Source organism: Phocoena sinus, chromosome X, assembly GCF_008692025.1.
Source record: "Phocoena sinus isolate mPhoSin1 chromosome X, mPhoSin1.pri, whole genome shotgun sequence".
NCBI lineage: Eukaryota > Metazoa > Chordata > Mammalia > Artiodactyla > Phocoenidae > Phocoena > Phocoena sinus.
The window spans coordinates 62,465,426-62,482,754 of record NC_045784.1 but is presented as its reverse complement, the minus strand read 5'-3'; the positions used below and the strand labels follow the sequence as shown (position 1 = coordinate 62,482,754).

General features: G+C 37.0%; 1 protein-coding gene across 4 annotated transcripts in view; it reads left to right on the top strand.

Annotated features, from left to right (window-relative positions):
• PHKA1 (phosphorylase kinase regulatory subunit alpha 1) overlaps positions 1-17,329 on the top strand; it is a 148,501-nt gene that overhangs the window by 102,293 nt on the left and 28,879 nt on the right. For all 4 annotated transcript variants that reach the window (XM_032619579.1, XM_032619581.1, XM_032619580.1 and 1 more), the window contains exons 17-23: positions 624-702; positions 2,652-2,818; positions 5,102-5,278; positions 6,860-6,951; positions 7,310-7,449; positions 16,293-16,449; positions 16,947-17,026. In XM_032619579.1, the coding sequence (XP_032475470.1) occupies positions 624-702; positions 2,652-2,818; positions 5,102-5,278; positions 6,860-6,951; positions 7,310-7,449; positions 16,293-16,449; positions 16,947-17,026 (892 nt within the window). The remainder of the gene's footprint in view (positions 1-623; positions 703-2,651; positions 2,819-5,101; positions 5,279-6,859; positions 6,952-7,309; positions 7,450-16,292; positions 16,450-16,946; positions 17,027-17,329) is intronic.

Below are 17,329 nucleotides of genomic sequence, written 5' to 3'. Positions count from 1 at the left end.
CCCTTTGTTCTAACAGTTCTACTTGTAAGAATTTATCCTAAGGAAATAATAGAAAAATTGCATCACAGTGTTGCTTATAATACAACAGTCTAAATATCTGTTATGGAATCATTTTTAGCTTTTGCAAAGAATTAGTTAGAAAAAGTGGATCACAAAAGAGTATGTGTAGTATGATCCCCTTCACATAAAGTTGGATAATTGTTAGTCTTCTAAATATTTTTTATGCCTACACACATGTAAACCAAAGCTCATTGGATGAGATAATGTATAAAATATTCAGCACAGTACTTGGCACATAACATTCAACATATGGTTGCTGTTGTTATTATTGTCAGCATTCAGTAATCATTCTGTGTTCTGCAATCAGGCAATGTGCTAAATACTTACAATAAATAAGATACTGTCTGTGAGGAACTCTCCTCTCTTGGTCATCATCCCTTACCATTTCCCATTCTGCACAGCGTCATTGGCTCTCAGATGAAGTGTTGAAATACAAGGTGGTCAACGAGGACTATCTCATTTGTACCATCACCACCAGAAAGTTGGTTTAAAATAATTGAAAGATTCCCCTTATTTCAAAGTTAAAACCACAAAGATTGTTTTAAAATTCTCTTCATTTTAAGATGAAGATGGAACCAGCTTGAATTCAAGTATCCTGGCAGCACTCCGAAAAATGCAGGATGGCTATTTTGGTGGGGCAAGGTAAGTGACCTCTATGCACTCAGTAGTGAGATGTGAAATTTGGATGCTGAGTACAGTAATGGTAGACTTGTGATGCCTTTCTCTGTATCTTTAGCAACATATACCCATCCTATTCCAGGAGCTGGTGTTTGATAGATTGAATCAAGGAATTTAATGTTAAAGAGAAGGGTTGGAATTTTTCCCCACCCTCTTCTTTGCCTACACTCCATAAATTCAGTGGATCAGGAAACTTACCCTGGAAGGAAGGAAGAATGGAAGGGAGGGAGGGAAGGAGGGAGGAAAGGAGGTTACTGGACTATTCAATTCTCACTGCTTTTCTTTTTTCCCTAAGTTTTTATTTTGAAAAATTTCAAGTAGACACAAATATGCAGGAATCTTATTGAATACCATATACCCTCCCTCAAGACTCACCTGTTGTTAACATCTGTCCCACTTGTGTGTTCTCTCTCCCCCATTCCCTCCCTTCCTTCCTCTCCTCCCTCCCTTCCTCTCTTGTTCCCTACCCTTCTCCCTCTCTCACACATACATATGTGCGCACGCACACACACGCACACACACACACACACACACAGAGGCACACACACTTTTTTCGCTAAAGTGTGTGAGAGTTAGTCAGAAATATCATGACTCTTTAACCCTAAATACTTCAGTTTCTGTCTTCTAAGAAAGAGGGCATTCTCATACATGACTACAATATAATCAGCACACTCAGAAAAGTTAATATTGATACGATACTATTATCTAATACGGAGTCCATATTCAAAATTACCCAGTTGTCTCAATAATGTTTTCCCATAGCTTTTTTCCCACTCCAGCTCCAATGAAAGATCACTCGTTGGCTTTTAGTTATTGTATCTCCTTGATGTCTTTTAATCTAGAGCAATTCCCTAGCCGTTTGTTAATATTTCATTACAATTTTCATTACATTTTTAAAGAAAGAAGGTCAGTTATTTTGCAGAATGTCTCTCAGTTTGTTTAAAATGTTACCTTCTGAGTCACTTTCCCCTGTCTGAGTTTACTCATTGGTGACCTCACAATGGACGTGTCTATTGCTTGCCAGCCCTTCCATGGGGAGAGCACTTCTCTCCATATTCTTCATAATCCTCCATTCGTGTCTAGATTCCATTATGCTTTCCGCAACAATCTTTGACCAAATGGCTTTATCTTCCCTTGATCAATCAGTTATTACTAATGGGGTTGTAAAATCGTGATTCTGTGTTTCTATCATTCTTTGTACATGTATTAGTTGGAATCCTTCTGTTAAAAAAAAAAAGCTCTCCCTTACCCCCTTTAATTTTGTAGTTTTATTGCCAGCATAGAGTCATAAATTCTTATTTTATTTTTATGTCATGCTTCATTCCATTGTCTATTTCAGTGTACATATTATTCAAGATCTGGCCATTGGGAGCCCCCTCAAGCTGACTTCTTTAGAAAATCAGTACTATTGACTTTCCCTTTGGGTTTGGTTTTGCAATTGGCTTTATAAGTAGGGGAAGATATGGCTTACAATCTACTATGATTCTTAAAATTGTCAGATACCATTTTTTTCTTTTCAAAATGGTCTTTTTGAGTATTTTTTGAAATGATACGACAGATTTGTGGTGATTTGTCTTCATTCTGTCCTAGCTTCTCTTGCAGCCAATGGAAGTTTTTGCCAGATATTTGGCATAGTTAGCAATGTAGTATGTGGCAGTGAAAGCGAGCAAAACTGATCTGCTGGTGGATTGTGAACCCATAATTGTAGTCTTTATTAACATAGTACCCTAACCTATACTACACTATGTCTAGGAGTGCTGTAAATTTTCACTTTTACAAAATTTGTACTAATGTATAAACATTAGTAATCCCCCAACAGAACATTCTAGGTATCCTTTTTATCACTAAACTATGTTGTTTTGAAAATGATTTCCTCTGATTTTCTGTTTTCTGTTTACCCTCTTAATTGTCAGGATTCAAACAGGTAAACTGTCAGAGTTTTTGACAACATCTTGCTGCACACATTTGAGCTTTATGGAACCTGGACCTGAGGGTAAATTGTACAGTGAAGATTATGATGACTATGATAATGAGCTGGAATCTGGTGACTGGATGAATGACTATGGTTCAACCAGTAATGGTAAGAAGGCTTCATAAATGCACTGGCCTTACTGGACAAGAATACAAAGTATTGTTGAGCATCCTCCTTAATATTTCTCCTGCCAGCAGTCTCACTCCTATTTAATACACCTAATACACCTTTTGTTTGGCTTTACTTTTCATTCTTCTACTTGCCTTTGGTTTCTGGTCTAATATCCCTGTGGTGATTGTGGAGTATAGAGTTGGACTATCCCTTACTAAGGTTAGGGGAGATTTCTCTCCCAGGTACATAAAATGACTGGTACTTTAAAAATGGGAGGAAGCAATGGTGAGTAAGAGATATTTAATCAAGTATGTAGTAGGAACACTAGACATATACATACTGCTTTTTGACATTAAAAAGCATAAAAAGTATAAAATTCCATCAGAGTTCTTTTATATAGAATATTATATAATCTATAATTTTATATTCTAATATATTCTATATATTCTAATTTTATATAGTTCTTTTATATAGAATATTATAGGGGTACATCAGAATCTCTGGGGAGGTCTGCGTAGTTTGAAAAAGCCGATTTGGTACGCCTATTGCTTTCATATTACAACTAGACAAATAACGCAGAACAAAATCTAATTGGCTTCTATGAATACAAAGATGATATAGTGAGAAAGCATTGTGGGGGCCTGACAAACACCCTAAAGTGTTAAAATGCTGACCTAGGCAGGGCAAACATTACATTATTTGAATCCCACAGAGAGAAGGGCCAGTGGGAGTGAATTATTGTTCTAGTTATGTAAAACATGGTTTGCCTGCTTTCACTGTCTGGTTTTCTGATTGTTAAGCCTATATCTTAAGGCAGCCAATTTCTTTATCTTAAGAGTGGTGTGTTGGAGAGAAGAAACATAAATAAATTAGCTTTCCTCAGTGAGCTAGCAAGCATAATCTCATATACAATAAACCAAAACACTAGCAGTCAGAAGGACTATTTTCTCATTTGGGCTCAGCATTTACGCACCTAAGTACCGTTTAGTTCACTCTGTTTTTGTAAGTTCTAAAATAGTGTGAATTTCTTTGTTTGAAGAGTACATTAAATACAAGATTATTTCCTGTTATCAGCAATACCCAAAGTCATGATATCTATCTTGGCATAAGCTTAGATTGCTTTCTTAAATATATCTCTTTAATGATATGTTTTACTAAGCTTGGTATTATGCATTCTGAGTCACTTTCCCCTGTCTGGGTTTACTCATTGGTGGCCTCACAATGGACGTGTCTGTTGCTTGCCAGCTGTTCCATGGGGAGAGCGCTTCTCTCCATATTGTTCATAATCCTCTACTCAAGTGTCTAGATTGTATTCAAGGTTATAATATTTGTCATTAAGTTGTCACTGAGTATGAGGTCCACTCCTGCAGCTCTGCTAGTTCCCATTAGTCACATCAGAGTACAGAAAGACATCTGGAGAGTTCCCCAGAGGTAATCAAAATCCAGATGATACATGACTGACGTAGCAAACTTCAGTATTGATCCAAACATTGGGCTTTTCCAACTATAAATGTTGCAAGTGTTCATGTAAAATCTGAAATGTTAAGCAGCCACAAGATATATGTATTTTTTTTGTTTCCATTATCCATAGTCAGAGAGAATGTTACAGAAGGTGTAGGGGGGAGGGAGAGACCAAGAGGATAAGGACTATATCTATCTTCTTCAGCACTGAAACCTCAGCACCTAGTACACCACCTGGTCCATAGCGGGCAATAAATATTTGGTGAATAAATGAAGGGGGTAACAAAAAAGACCAACGTGTGGTCAGTAGTCCTTTTGACACCAGTGCCACATGGAGCTTGTTTTTTCTTTAGCAATTGTAGCTGCCATTTGTGGAATCTGTCTGTTTTCAGCTAGGCTCGATGTTTAGTAGAAGATTTTTGCCCTTCCCCACAAGTCTCCTCATACCAGTGAGACTCAAAGGGCCCTATTCTACTCCTCCACCACAACTGCCACCACCACTACCATCACACACACATACATAGATTATGAAATGCTCCACCTGGCCTATAATAAGCTCATACTACTTTCAGGGAACCTAATATTGTCTCAACAAAGTTGAAGAACAGGTGAATCCTGGTAAATAGCCATAGTTTCTGAATAGTAAAGCTACGAGATTGTATAATGATCACCAGCTATTTTCCCCCATGAGCTAAAACAACCTGGTTTTGGTGCTGTGTTGTGGGCACAGGAGCCAGTCATTCTGTTTGGTGGGGTAGATTGTGAAGTAACTAAAATGTTTATTTTTTTCTCTTCCCCCTCCCCCCACTAACCTTGCAGCTCGCTGTGGTGATGAAGTTGCTCGTTATTTAGATCACCTTTTGGTGCACACGGCTCCCCATCCTAAAGTAGCCCTTACCTCACAGAAGGGAGGGATAAATCGGTTCCGAGCTGCTGTACAGACAACCTGCGATTTAATGTCCTTGATGACCAAGGCCAAGGAGCTGCATGTACAGAGTGAGTAATGCCATGACTCACTGGAGTCAGGAACAGGATGACATGAAGCCCAGGATGGGGGTGGGGTGTTTATTACAGTGTAGTCAGGAACTTTGTTTTGTTCACTGCTTTATCCCAGCATCTCAGACAGCACCTAGAACATATTAGATGCTCAAATATTTGTAAAATTAATGAATTTTTACAATTAAAAATGGGTAATTAATGGGTATAGTTTTGCTATAGATAGTGCTGTGTAGTCTGGTTTAACCAGTTACATAGCAAGAAGAGACAGAACAAAAGACATGGAGCATATTCAGTTTTAACATCAAAGTATTAAAATGTGGAAAGGATTTTTTCCTCCTTTGGAAAAGTTACTAATTTGGAAGTAATTTTATTTAAAGAGAAAGCATTGCAGACTATTACAAGATAGCCTTGCAATGGAAAGGGAGATATTCTCCCTTAAGTAAGCTAAATCTGGTTCCTTAGGCCAGCTGTAACTTATACAGTCAGTTGTTCCAGCAGTGTAGAGCTGTATTTGTCAACTACAGTATCATTCTTCAACAGCTTTACCATTCTTCTCCCCAAGACTACTATCCTCCCTCAGTAGTATTCACAGTGGAGGATGTCTTCTACCACACATTGCCAGGAGTAGTCATGGTTCCTAAGAGTGTTCAGTACCTGTATGATAGCTGCATATGAAGGGACAGAAGGGCTCCTTGGCCACACCTAGAGGACCTAAATGTTAACATTTCACAGATGATGAGAATGATTGAGATGCATGATCACACTATCTAAAATTTTATTGACCATTACTAACCAAAGATATTAAACATGATCATTGGGGAATCATTTAACAGTTAGAAAAGGGAAAAGCTTAGCATACATAGCCTTTGCGTATGCTTCCTTGACAAAGGGCTTATGCAAAGACATCAGCTTTATTAAGTTATACTTCTTGATTGTGAATCAGGAAACTTGAACTTAATTCCCAGCTCTGCTACTTACTTGCTTGAACAGTTATCTGAGCTCTGTATCTCTCTTTCTCTATCTGTAAAATGGCAAAAATGACAAGAGAGTCTCTCCTTAGAGGTTATGGTAAGTGTTTCAACAATGAACTGTAAGTAAAAATCTTAGGAATATCTTGAAGTTGGTCAGCCACTACATTTTTTGATTCCCTAGATAAGGTCATCCGTTTATCTGTTCTCAAGCAATTCCAACTGCTAGCAGCCAGATATTCTTCTGGGAGAGTCCAGAAAATATAAAATGTAACTGGGTTCTTTCTGTTATATGTGGTATTCTATTAAAGTATCAGTGATGGCACCATTGTGGTATTGATTACGTTTGTAGAATTTAATATCTTATATGTCCAGCTGATGCTATAACTCTAGATATTCCATTCAAAATATGTTGATTGATTGATTGAATATCCTTTGATTTATCTGACCTTCATATTTCTTTTCTTTGCTATTACCAAGAAAGGGTAAACTTCTCATTCTTGTTCTATAAAGAACCAACCCATATGTAACTTCATTGTTGAGGTCAACTATGCATTTTTATTAATCTCTTAATTATCTAAGCTTTTCCATAAATATCAACCTCTTGCAGATGTACACATGTATCTTCCTACAAAGATATTTCAGGCTTCCCGGCCTTCACTCAACTTACTTGACTTACTTCATGCACCACAAGAGGACCAGGTAAATTTGCACAGGAGGTATTTCTATCAGCTTTTTGCAAAACTGCCATTCTTACAGAAAATAATAGAACTAGCCATTATGGTTTCTACTAGTAACTGGTGGTAGGCAAAATGCCACCATGGTGAAGATATATGTCCTTTTTAGTTCACTTTTTAAATGGGCAAGTTTTTCTAGTCAGGCTTAAGAAAACTAGATTGCTGTATCATGCATTCTGAAGGTGTCATTGTTTTCGCTTTACTTTTTGTCAAAATTTAGGAAACTCTTATGGAAAAGGTTTAGAAAGTGAAAAGATCAACACTCTAGGGCGTTATTTAAGGTGAGCACTTGTGGATTTTTTTTGTCTTTTCTCAAACTAAAGGTTCCCTCTGTTCGTGTAGAAATACATCTTCCTAGAGACCCATCTGGGGAGGTGGACTTCAAAGCACTGGTTTTACAGTTGAAGGAGACCTCCAGCTTACAGGAGCAAGCTGATATCCTCTACATGCTATATACTATGAAGTAAGTGATGGATATTATCAATCTACTTTCATGATCATATAGAAAACGAAGTATAGCATAGTAAGTATAGCACTGCTCTGGAGTCTCACTGTTGTGGATTTGAATAGTTTTACAACCTACCCACTGCGTAACTTTAAAGTCTCAATTGTCCTCATTTATAAAATTTGGATTATACCTACCTCATAGAATTGTTTTAAAGATTAAAACAAGATAAAATATCTGCAGTCTCTAATACAATGCCTGGTACATAGTAAGTGACTAACAACATAAACATTATTATCATTATTATGGTTATTTTAAACCTCCATTATTTGGTAAAATCTATAGATAAATAAATTTTTAACTCAAAAGAAGTAAGAATATGGAGGCTTACAGGAAAAAAAAAGTAGCATTAGTGAGTGTTTGCTGTGTGTCAGGCACCCTCTGCTAGGTACATTTTATCTAGGTACCTCTAACTCTAGGTACCTTGAACTCCTCTCTCCTGTCCCCCAAATTCCCCCACAAAATTACCTGTTCTTCCTCATTTATTCATGTTGTCAGCACCATGAAGAGGCAGGATGGACCCCCGCCCTCCCCTAATTGGTTTTGGATGTCAAGACTGATGATGCCATACACATACCAGAAGGGTGTGGGTCCTTAAAAAGCAGGGAAAGAGGCTGGATTTGGAATTTTATTATGATTAGGAGGTGAGGCTGGGATGAGGGTTCATTCTCAACAGCACCAAAAGAGGGAACACTCAGACTTTTTTATCAACTTGCCCAGGAGTTGGCTGGAAAGGAAAGGGGAATGGTAGGACTTGAAAGCAGTCAGCAGTCAAATATCAAAAATGGAGTCGCAAAAAAAGAAAAAAAAATGAAGTCGCTCCTATGAAATTCTCCATCTCTATTGTTGGAATCAACACCTACCTAATCATCAAGCCTTCTCCCTATATCCAGTTAATCACCAAGTCTGTCCAGTTTTACCTCTAAATATTTATCTTCTGCATCTCTAATATTGCTGCCTTCATTCAGGCCTATGTCTCTCCCTAGGACTATTGCTACAGTTTCCTAACAAGTCTTTCTGCTTCAATCTAGTTTTCCTCAAATGCATCCTCAACAAAGGAGGGAGAGTAACTTTGATGATGTTGCCGAAATGCCCAGGCTTACACAAAATTAGAGAGAATAGTGTGATGAACACTTTTGGACCTGAACAACTAAAAACTCATGGTTAATCTTGTCACATCTATATTCTCATTCTCTCTTCCTCCTGGATTATTTTGAAGAGGATACACCAAACATTTTATCATTTTATTCTTAAATATTTCAGTATTATTTCTAAAAGACAAAAACCTCTTAAAACATAACCACAATGGGACTTCTGGTTCTGGACAAGATAGAGTAAATGCATTTCTCTCTATTCCTCCTGCTAGGTACAGGAGGACATTATTTATGAAACAAACATAACAAGATGTTGAAAGGTGGAGAGAAGGCAGCAGGCTGGCTAAGGACCTCATGATTCGAGGACTGAGAGGGTGCTGACGTCCCCAGGTTTTCTTTGTTGCCTCACTGGGTGCTGGAGAAGCCAGCAGCCTGAAAAGGCCAGTCAGTGGGCACAGACAACAAAAGCCCTAAGGAAAACCCGTTCTTCCCAGACAAAGGGCTAGGAAAGAGGCACTCAAGCAACACAGACAACTTTTAAACAATAACCACTCTATTCCAGCCAAGCACCAGAGAAAAATCTACGGTGCTACCCCTGTCAACAAAGGCTGAGTGCAAAGCCCAGACTTCTGCTCTCACCAAGGCAGGCACTGCTCCACCTTTCTCACTGCCAGGGGAGTGTCAAAGAAGGCTAGGTAGGGATTTGGGACTTTCATCCCCTCTAGGTGGTAATGAAGTCCCCTTGGCCTGACTCCAGAGCCTATGCCATTTCCATCAGATTATGAGATTAATGAGTAAGTAAAAAAGGAAGCTGAAAAGCCCGCCAGCACTAAAGTCAAAGTTTTACACATCCAATTTTATTAAAAATAGCCCAAACATATTTTAAGCCATTTAGGGCCTGCCTGCTTTGTATCCTCCTCAAAACTCAACCTGCATCTGCTAGCAAGAGATAAGCCCTGGGCCATGAGTGTCCCAAACCATTGCTGCCATTCAGAACTTTCTAACCTAGAGCCTCCCCACAGTGCTACTGAGGGACTACACCTAGACCTGTAACCCCCCTCCTCCCCTCTTCCCTGGGAGTTCCCTTGCCCTCCTCCTGTTATGGATGGTAGAACTTGTGCCTTATATAAGCCTCCTGACAGTCTGATGCTGTGAGGGACTTTGCCTCTCATACAACCCTGTCCAAGTGCCAACTGTTAAAGCTTGTTATGTGCTACTACCAAGAAAAAGACATGGGTTTTATTACTCCGATACCTCTATTCCTTTCCTTTTTCCTTTAGGATAAGCAGTCTGTTCAAAAAGTATCAGTTGAATACTTATGTACCAGGCACAATGCTAAATGCAGAGTAATGAAAAGATAGAGAAGGTGAGAAGAGATAAGGGTTAAGGACAGAATGACTAATGACTGTAGCTTGAATGAAAACTGAAGATTCAGCAGGGTCGTTGGGATAGGCAAGCAAAGGCTTGAAACGCTCATGCTTTCCTACCAATTCAGGTGGTCCATGGTTGACTGCCAACTCTTCCACTCCTAACATGAGTTTTCTTCATCTAATCCTGTACATACTAACTTCACCATAACATCTGATCAAAACCTGTAATCTCACTAGAACTAGTTACTCTAGTATCAAACCACTTGAGTAGATTGTTTGATGTGCTGCATGGTTTTTAATACACTTGGAATTCTGCCCAGTATCCCTTGTGGATTTGAGTAGAAACTGGGAGGTGGGGTTTCCTGTGTCTTTTGACTAGTATTCCTTCTGTGAGTTGTCTGTTCATAACCATTGTTTGCTCTCCATTGGGTTATTTACATTTTCCTTATAGTAATAGTATATATTACTATTTTGTTTGTTATATTTGTTGCAGATATTTTGTCCAAGGAATTTGTGTTTTAACTTTGTTCATATGCTTCTCTCTATCCAAACTTTCGTTTTTTTTAAAAATATTTATTTATTTACTTATTTGGCTGCACTGGGTCTTAGTTGCGGCACACAACATCTTCGTTGTGGCGTGGGGGATCATTAGTTGTGGCACGTGGGATCTTTAGTTGCAGCATGTGGTGTCTGGTTCCCTGACCAGGGATCGAACCCCGGCCCCCTGCATTGGGAGCGTGGAGTCTTAACCGCTGGACCACCAGGGAAGTCCCAAAAGTTTTGTTTTATATAGTCTTCTCTTTTTTGGCTTCTGAGTTTCTTATCATGCATGGGGAGAACCTTCTCCCCTCCCAGAATTTAAAAATATTTTAAATACCTTTAAGAATTTTAAAAAATTTAAGTCCTTAATCTACTCAGAATTCATTTTTATATGTCTTCTTACTCAACATGTCTAAAGTCAAATTCAATCTTTACCAGAAACCTACTACTGCCTGATGCTTTTCATGGTATTATCATTCTTTCAGTCACCCAGACTTGAAATTGTGTCAACATCTTCAAGTCCTTCTAATCCCCTGCCTCTCCCTACCACATCACCACCACTACTGTTGGGAATCAGTGACCAAACCTATATCCTCTATAATCTAACTTTCAACCTTTACCATTGCTCCCCCATCACAATGTGAATACTGCCACCAAAACAGCCTGCTACTTATCACATCCAAAACAAAGCCTGTACGTAACCACTTTCAGACCTTGGTTCATGTTTTTTCCTCTGTCTGGACTACTCTCCCTTTACCACATCCCATCTCTCCTCGTTGGAATTCTAGCTATCCATCAAGGCCTGGATCATCTGTCACCTCCATGAAACTTTCTCTGATACCTAGGAATAAAAAGGATCTTCCCTGATTATGAGATCTCATAACATTTATTTTCATATTATTTATTTTTATTTTGACTATTTCAAACTTAGAGAAAAGTTGTAAGGATAGTACAAAAAAAAATTCTGAGAAGACCATAATTCAAAAAGTCATGTACCACAATGTTCATTGCAGCTCTATTTACAATAGCCAGGACATGGAAGCAACCTAAGTGTCCATCAACAGATGAATGGGTAAAGAAGATGTGGCATATATATACAGTGGAATATTAGCCATAAAAAGAAACAAAATTGAGTTATTTGTAGTGAGGTTGATGGGACTAGAGTCTGTCATGCAGAGTGAAGTAAGTCAGAAAGAGAAAAACAAATACCATATGCTAACACATATATATGGAGTCTAAAAAAAAGAAAAACAAATGGTCATGAAGAGCCTAGGGGCAGGATGGGAATAAAGACACAGACTTACTGGAGGATGGACTTGAGGATATGGGGAGGGGGAAGGGTAAGCTGTGACAAAGTGAGAGAGTGGCATGGGCATATATACACTACCAAACTTAAATTAGATAGCTAGTGGGAAGCAGCCGCATAGCACAGGGAGATCAGCTTGGTGCTTTGTGACCACCTCGAGGGGTGGGATAGGGAAGGTGGGAGGGAGTGAGACGCAAGAGGGAAGAGATATGGGAACATATGTCTATGTATAACTGATTCACTTTGTCATAAAGCAGAAACTAACCATTGTAAAGCAATTATACTCCAATAAAGAAGTTTAAAAAAGTAATAAAATTAAATTAAAAATTAAAAAAAGAAAAAAGTTCTGGATATCCTTCACCCAGATCCCTCAGATATTCACACTGAGCTTTAATATCTCTCTCCCCCCTCCCTGCCTCCCTCCCTCCCTGTCTTGTTCTTCATCATCTCATCATCACCATCACCACACACACATTTTTTTCTGAACCATTTGACAGTATGTGGCAAACATGATCCCCTTCTACCCCCAGATACTTCAGTGTGTATTTCCTAAAGACTAGGAATTCTCTTATATAAGCACAGTATAATTGCCAAAATCAGAAAATTAATGTTAATATAATACTGTTATCTAATCTACAGACCTTATTGAGATTTGTTGGTTGTCCCAATAATGTCTTTATAGCAAAAGAAAATCTAAATGATGCATTTCATTTAGTTCTTATGTGTCCCTCATCTCCCTTAATCTGGAACAGTTCCTAAGTCTTTATTTTTAATGTTATTGACATTTTTGAAGGATACAGACCAGTTGTTTTGCAGAATATCCCTAAATTTTGGTTTATCTGTTGTTGCCTCATAATTAAATTCAGGTTATGCATTTTGGGCAAGAATGCTACTGAAGTGATGCTGAGTTCTTCTCAGTGTATCCTATCAGGAGGCACATAGTATTGATGAGTCCCATTTCCGGTAACTTTGACCACTTGTTTAGGGTAGTATCTTCCACGTTCCTCCACTGTAAAGTTACTATGTTATACTTCAAAATTAAAAAGTATCTTGTAGAGATGTACTTTGAGACTGTGAAAATATCCTGTTACTCTTCAGACTTTCATTCACTGTTTCTTGAATCCATCGATTCGTATAGTATAGATTTAGTTTTATTATATTAAACATTTATATTATATATAATTTAATATATTGAATAGATAGCACATTATCATGGTTCAAACATTTTAAAGTACAAAAGGATGCAGTGAAGGGGTAAAAAGTCTTTCTCCCACCTCTGTTCCCCAGATACCTGGTTCCCCTCCTCATAGGCAATCAATGCTATTGATTTTTTGTTTATCCATCCAGGGACATTTTATGCATATATAGGTCAATACAGATATATATGTGTTTACTTTTATACCTGTTTACCCAAATGGTAGATTGAACACCTTTTCTTAAGTTTAAAAGTCATTGGTACTTATTTTGTCAGATGTTCTTTTGTTGTTTTTTATTTTCTTATCTATTTGTTGGAATTCTTTTTTTTTAACCTCTTAATCTCCCTCACCTATTTCTCTCCTCCCCCCACTCCTCTCTCCTCTGGCAACCATGTTTGTTCTCTGTATCTATGATACTATTTCTGCTTTGTTATGTTTGTTCATTTGTTTTATTTTTTAGACCCTATATATAAGTGAAGTCATACAATATTTATCTTTCTCTGTCTGACTTATTTCACTTAGCATAATATCCTCTAGGTCCACCATCCATGTTTTTGAAAATGGCAAGATTTAATTCTTTTTTATTGCAGAGTAATATTCCATTGTGTGTGTATGTATGTGTGTATATGTATATGTGTGTGTGTGTGTGTGTGTGTGTGTGTGTGTGTATATATATGTGTATATATCTATCACATCTTTATCCATTCATATTGATGGGCATTTAGTTGCTTCCATATCTTGGCTATCATAAATAATGCTGCAATGAACAGAGCTGTGCATATATCTTTTCAAATTAGTGTTTTCATTTTCTTCAGATAGATACCCAGAAGTGGAATTGCTGGATCATATGGTAGTTCTATTTTTAAGGGTTTTGGTTTTGCCTTTTTTGAAAATTTTATTGAAGTATAGTTGATTTACAATGTCATGTTAGTTCAGGTGTACAGCACAGTGATTCAGTTTTATATATATATATATATATATATATATATATATATATATATATTCTTTTTCAGATTATTTTCCCTTATAGGTTAGTACAAAATATTAAATATAGTTCCCTGTGCTATATAGTAGGTCCTTGTTGGTATTTCTAAGTTTTTGAGGAATCTCCATACTGTTTTCCATATGACTGCACCAATTTACATTCCCACCAACAGTGCATGAGGGTTCCTTTTTCTTCACATCCTCACAAACACTTGGTATTTCTTATCTTTTTGATGATGGCCATTCTGACGGGTGTGAGGTGATATCTCATTGTGGTTTTGATTTGCATATCCTTGATGATTAGTGATATTGAGCATCTTTTCATGTGCCTATTAGCCATTTGTGTGTCTTCTCTGGAAAAATGTCTATTCAGATTCTCTGCCCATTTTCAATCAGATTGTTTATTTTTTTTTGATGTGAATTGTATGAGTTGTCTATTTTGGATATTAACCCTTCATTGGATATATCATTTGCAGTTGTCTTCTCCTATTCAGTAGGCAGCATTTTTGTTTTGTTGACAGTTTCCTTCTCTGTGCAAAAACTTTTAGTTTGAGGTAGTCTCATTTGCTTATTTTTGCTTTTGTTTCCCACACCTGAGGAGACATATCCAAAAACATATTGCTAAGACCAGTGTCAAAGAGTATACTGTCTATGTTTTCTTCTAGAATTGTTATAGTTTCAGGTCTTACATTTAAGTCTTTAATCCATTTTGACTGTATTTTTATATATGGTGTGGGAAAGTAGTCCAGTTTGATTCTTTTGCATGTAGCTGTCCAGTTTTCCCAGCACCGTTTATTGAAGAGGCTGTCTTTTCTCCATTGTATATTCATCTCCATTGTTGAACATTAATTAAACATATAATTGTGGGTTCATTTCTGAGCTTTCTATTCTGTTCCATTGGACTGTGTGTCTGCTTTTGTGCCAGTTCCATACTGCTTTGAAGACTGCAGCTTTATAGCGTAGTCTGAAGACAGGGAGCATGATTCCTCCAGCTTTTTCTTCTTTCTCAAAATTGTTTTGGCTATTCAGTGCCTTTTGTGTTTCCATACACATTTTAGAATGATTTGTTCTAGTTCTGTGAAAAATGCCATTGGTATTTTATTAGGGATAGCATTGAATCTGTAGATTGTCTTGGGTGGTATGGTCACATTAGCAATGTTAATTCTTCCAATCCATGAGCACGGTATGTCTTTTCATTTGCTTATGTCACCTTCAGTTTCTTTTCTCAATGTCTTATAGTTTTCTGAGTACAGGTCTTTTACCTCCTTAGTTAGATTTATTCCTAGGTATTTTATTCTTTTTGATTTGATTTTAAATGAGATTGTTCTTAATTTCTCTTTCTGATAGTTTATTGTCAGTGTATAGAAATGCAGCAAATTTCTATATATTAATTTTGTATCCTGTGACTTTTCTGAATTCATTGATGAGTTCTAGTAGTTTTTTGGTGGAATTCTTTATACATTAGGAAAATTGGCCTATGAATTGCAAATATTTTTCTCAGTTTGTAATTTGTCCTATGGCTTTGCTTATAGTGGTTTTTGCAATAAGAGTTTTGTATATTTATATATACATATATATATATATAAATGTATCAATCTTTCTTTTATGGCTTTTGGTGTATAGTTCACAGTTTAAAAGTCCTTGACTCTGAAATTATAAAATAGTTCTCCCATATCTCTTTTAGTACTTTAACATTTAAATTTGATACATTTGGAATTTTGGTGTACAGTGTGAGGCATGGATTCAATGTTTTATCCAGATGGCTACTTGATTGTCTTAACATCATTTAATAAATAGTCTACCTTTCATCATCTATTAAATTCCCCAGTTTCATAGCACTTCATATATCTTTTATGGTACTTCACAGTTGACTTGTGGTATAGGAACTTTTACGACAATAATGTATATGATGTGTGTGTGTGTGTGTGTGTCTGTGTGTATATATGTATCTTTTAAAAATAAGCACACATTCTTCTTATTTCTTCATTAGTTCCCTAAGTGTAGCATTCTTTCTGAACTTTCAGTAGTTAAATTAAATCTTTGACTTTAATTTCAGCTACTTTGAAGCCCATTAAGAGGGTAAAAGAATGTATTTTGTCAAAACACAACTGAAACTAAGACTTATTCTTGTCTAGGTATTCGGCTTTCAGTACCGACTTAAAAATAGTTTTACGAGAATTCGTAGTAAATAACATTCATTTCCTAATGAGAGAAACCTATCAAAAACAGGCATATTCACTATGACACAAACAAAGTATTGTTGCTTGTAGCTTTATTTATAATTAATGTAGACCTGCCTTTAACATTCCAGAGGACCTGACTGGGACACTGGATTGTATGATGAAGGGAGTGCAACAGTCAGAGAGCTGCTTACTGAGCTCTATAGCAAAGTTGGAGAAATTCGTCACTGGGGCCTGATCCGATACATCTCTGGAATCTTAAGGAAGAAGGTGGAAGCACTCGATGAGGTACTATAAATTCTTCTTGAATTTATACCAAATCTAAATGGAGGTGCTTTTTATAAATTGGTTTCTGCAGTTGTTTTTTAAGGCGGTCACCACAGCATCTAACCATTTAAGATGTTGTTTTTCCCACATAACATTTCTGATTATCAGGTAGCTTTTTTTGTTTATGAATGTCAAATATATAATACTGAAGCGTATAAACTGTAGACTTACAGAGGTGTTATAAACTATGAGGATTCTAGGTCTTAAGAATGAATTTATTTTAATGAATTAAAGATGAATGAACTAGGCTAAAAGTTCCTACCTTTTAGGAGATAAAAATACTTCATTGTTCCTTCCTAGAAATCACCCTTTTCTGATCTTCATCGCATTTCCTGAGGAAAAGATTGATGTGTCATTAATTTAAGGGGGAGCAAAGGTTTCTAGGCTGAAAACAGAAAATTTCGTGGAAATGTGAGGTGTTATGGGAAGGATAATACTATTATACTATTTATTCCTAGGCCTGCACAGACCTTCTCTCACACCAGAAACATTTGACAGTGGGACTCCCTCCAGAACCTCGAGAGAAGACCATCTCTGCGTTAGTATGGTTTTTGTTTGGGTTTGATGAAGCTTCTCTGAGACTTTAAGGAGCTGTGTGGACTGACTGCAATTCTCTTGTCCTAATCTATAAGTGGATGATAATGTCCTATGTGTGTGAGCTTCTATCAGGGACAGTGAATGTGAGAATGTTGGTAGTGATAGGACATGAGTAAATGAAAGAGAAGGCTCACAGGGAGTAGTACTCAAATGTATTTTGCTCTTTTGGGGTTTTTTTGTTTGTTTGTTTTTACTTATTGGCTTTACCAAACGTTTTATTCAAAAAACAAACAAATAGGGCAAC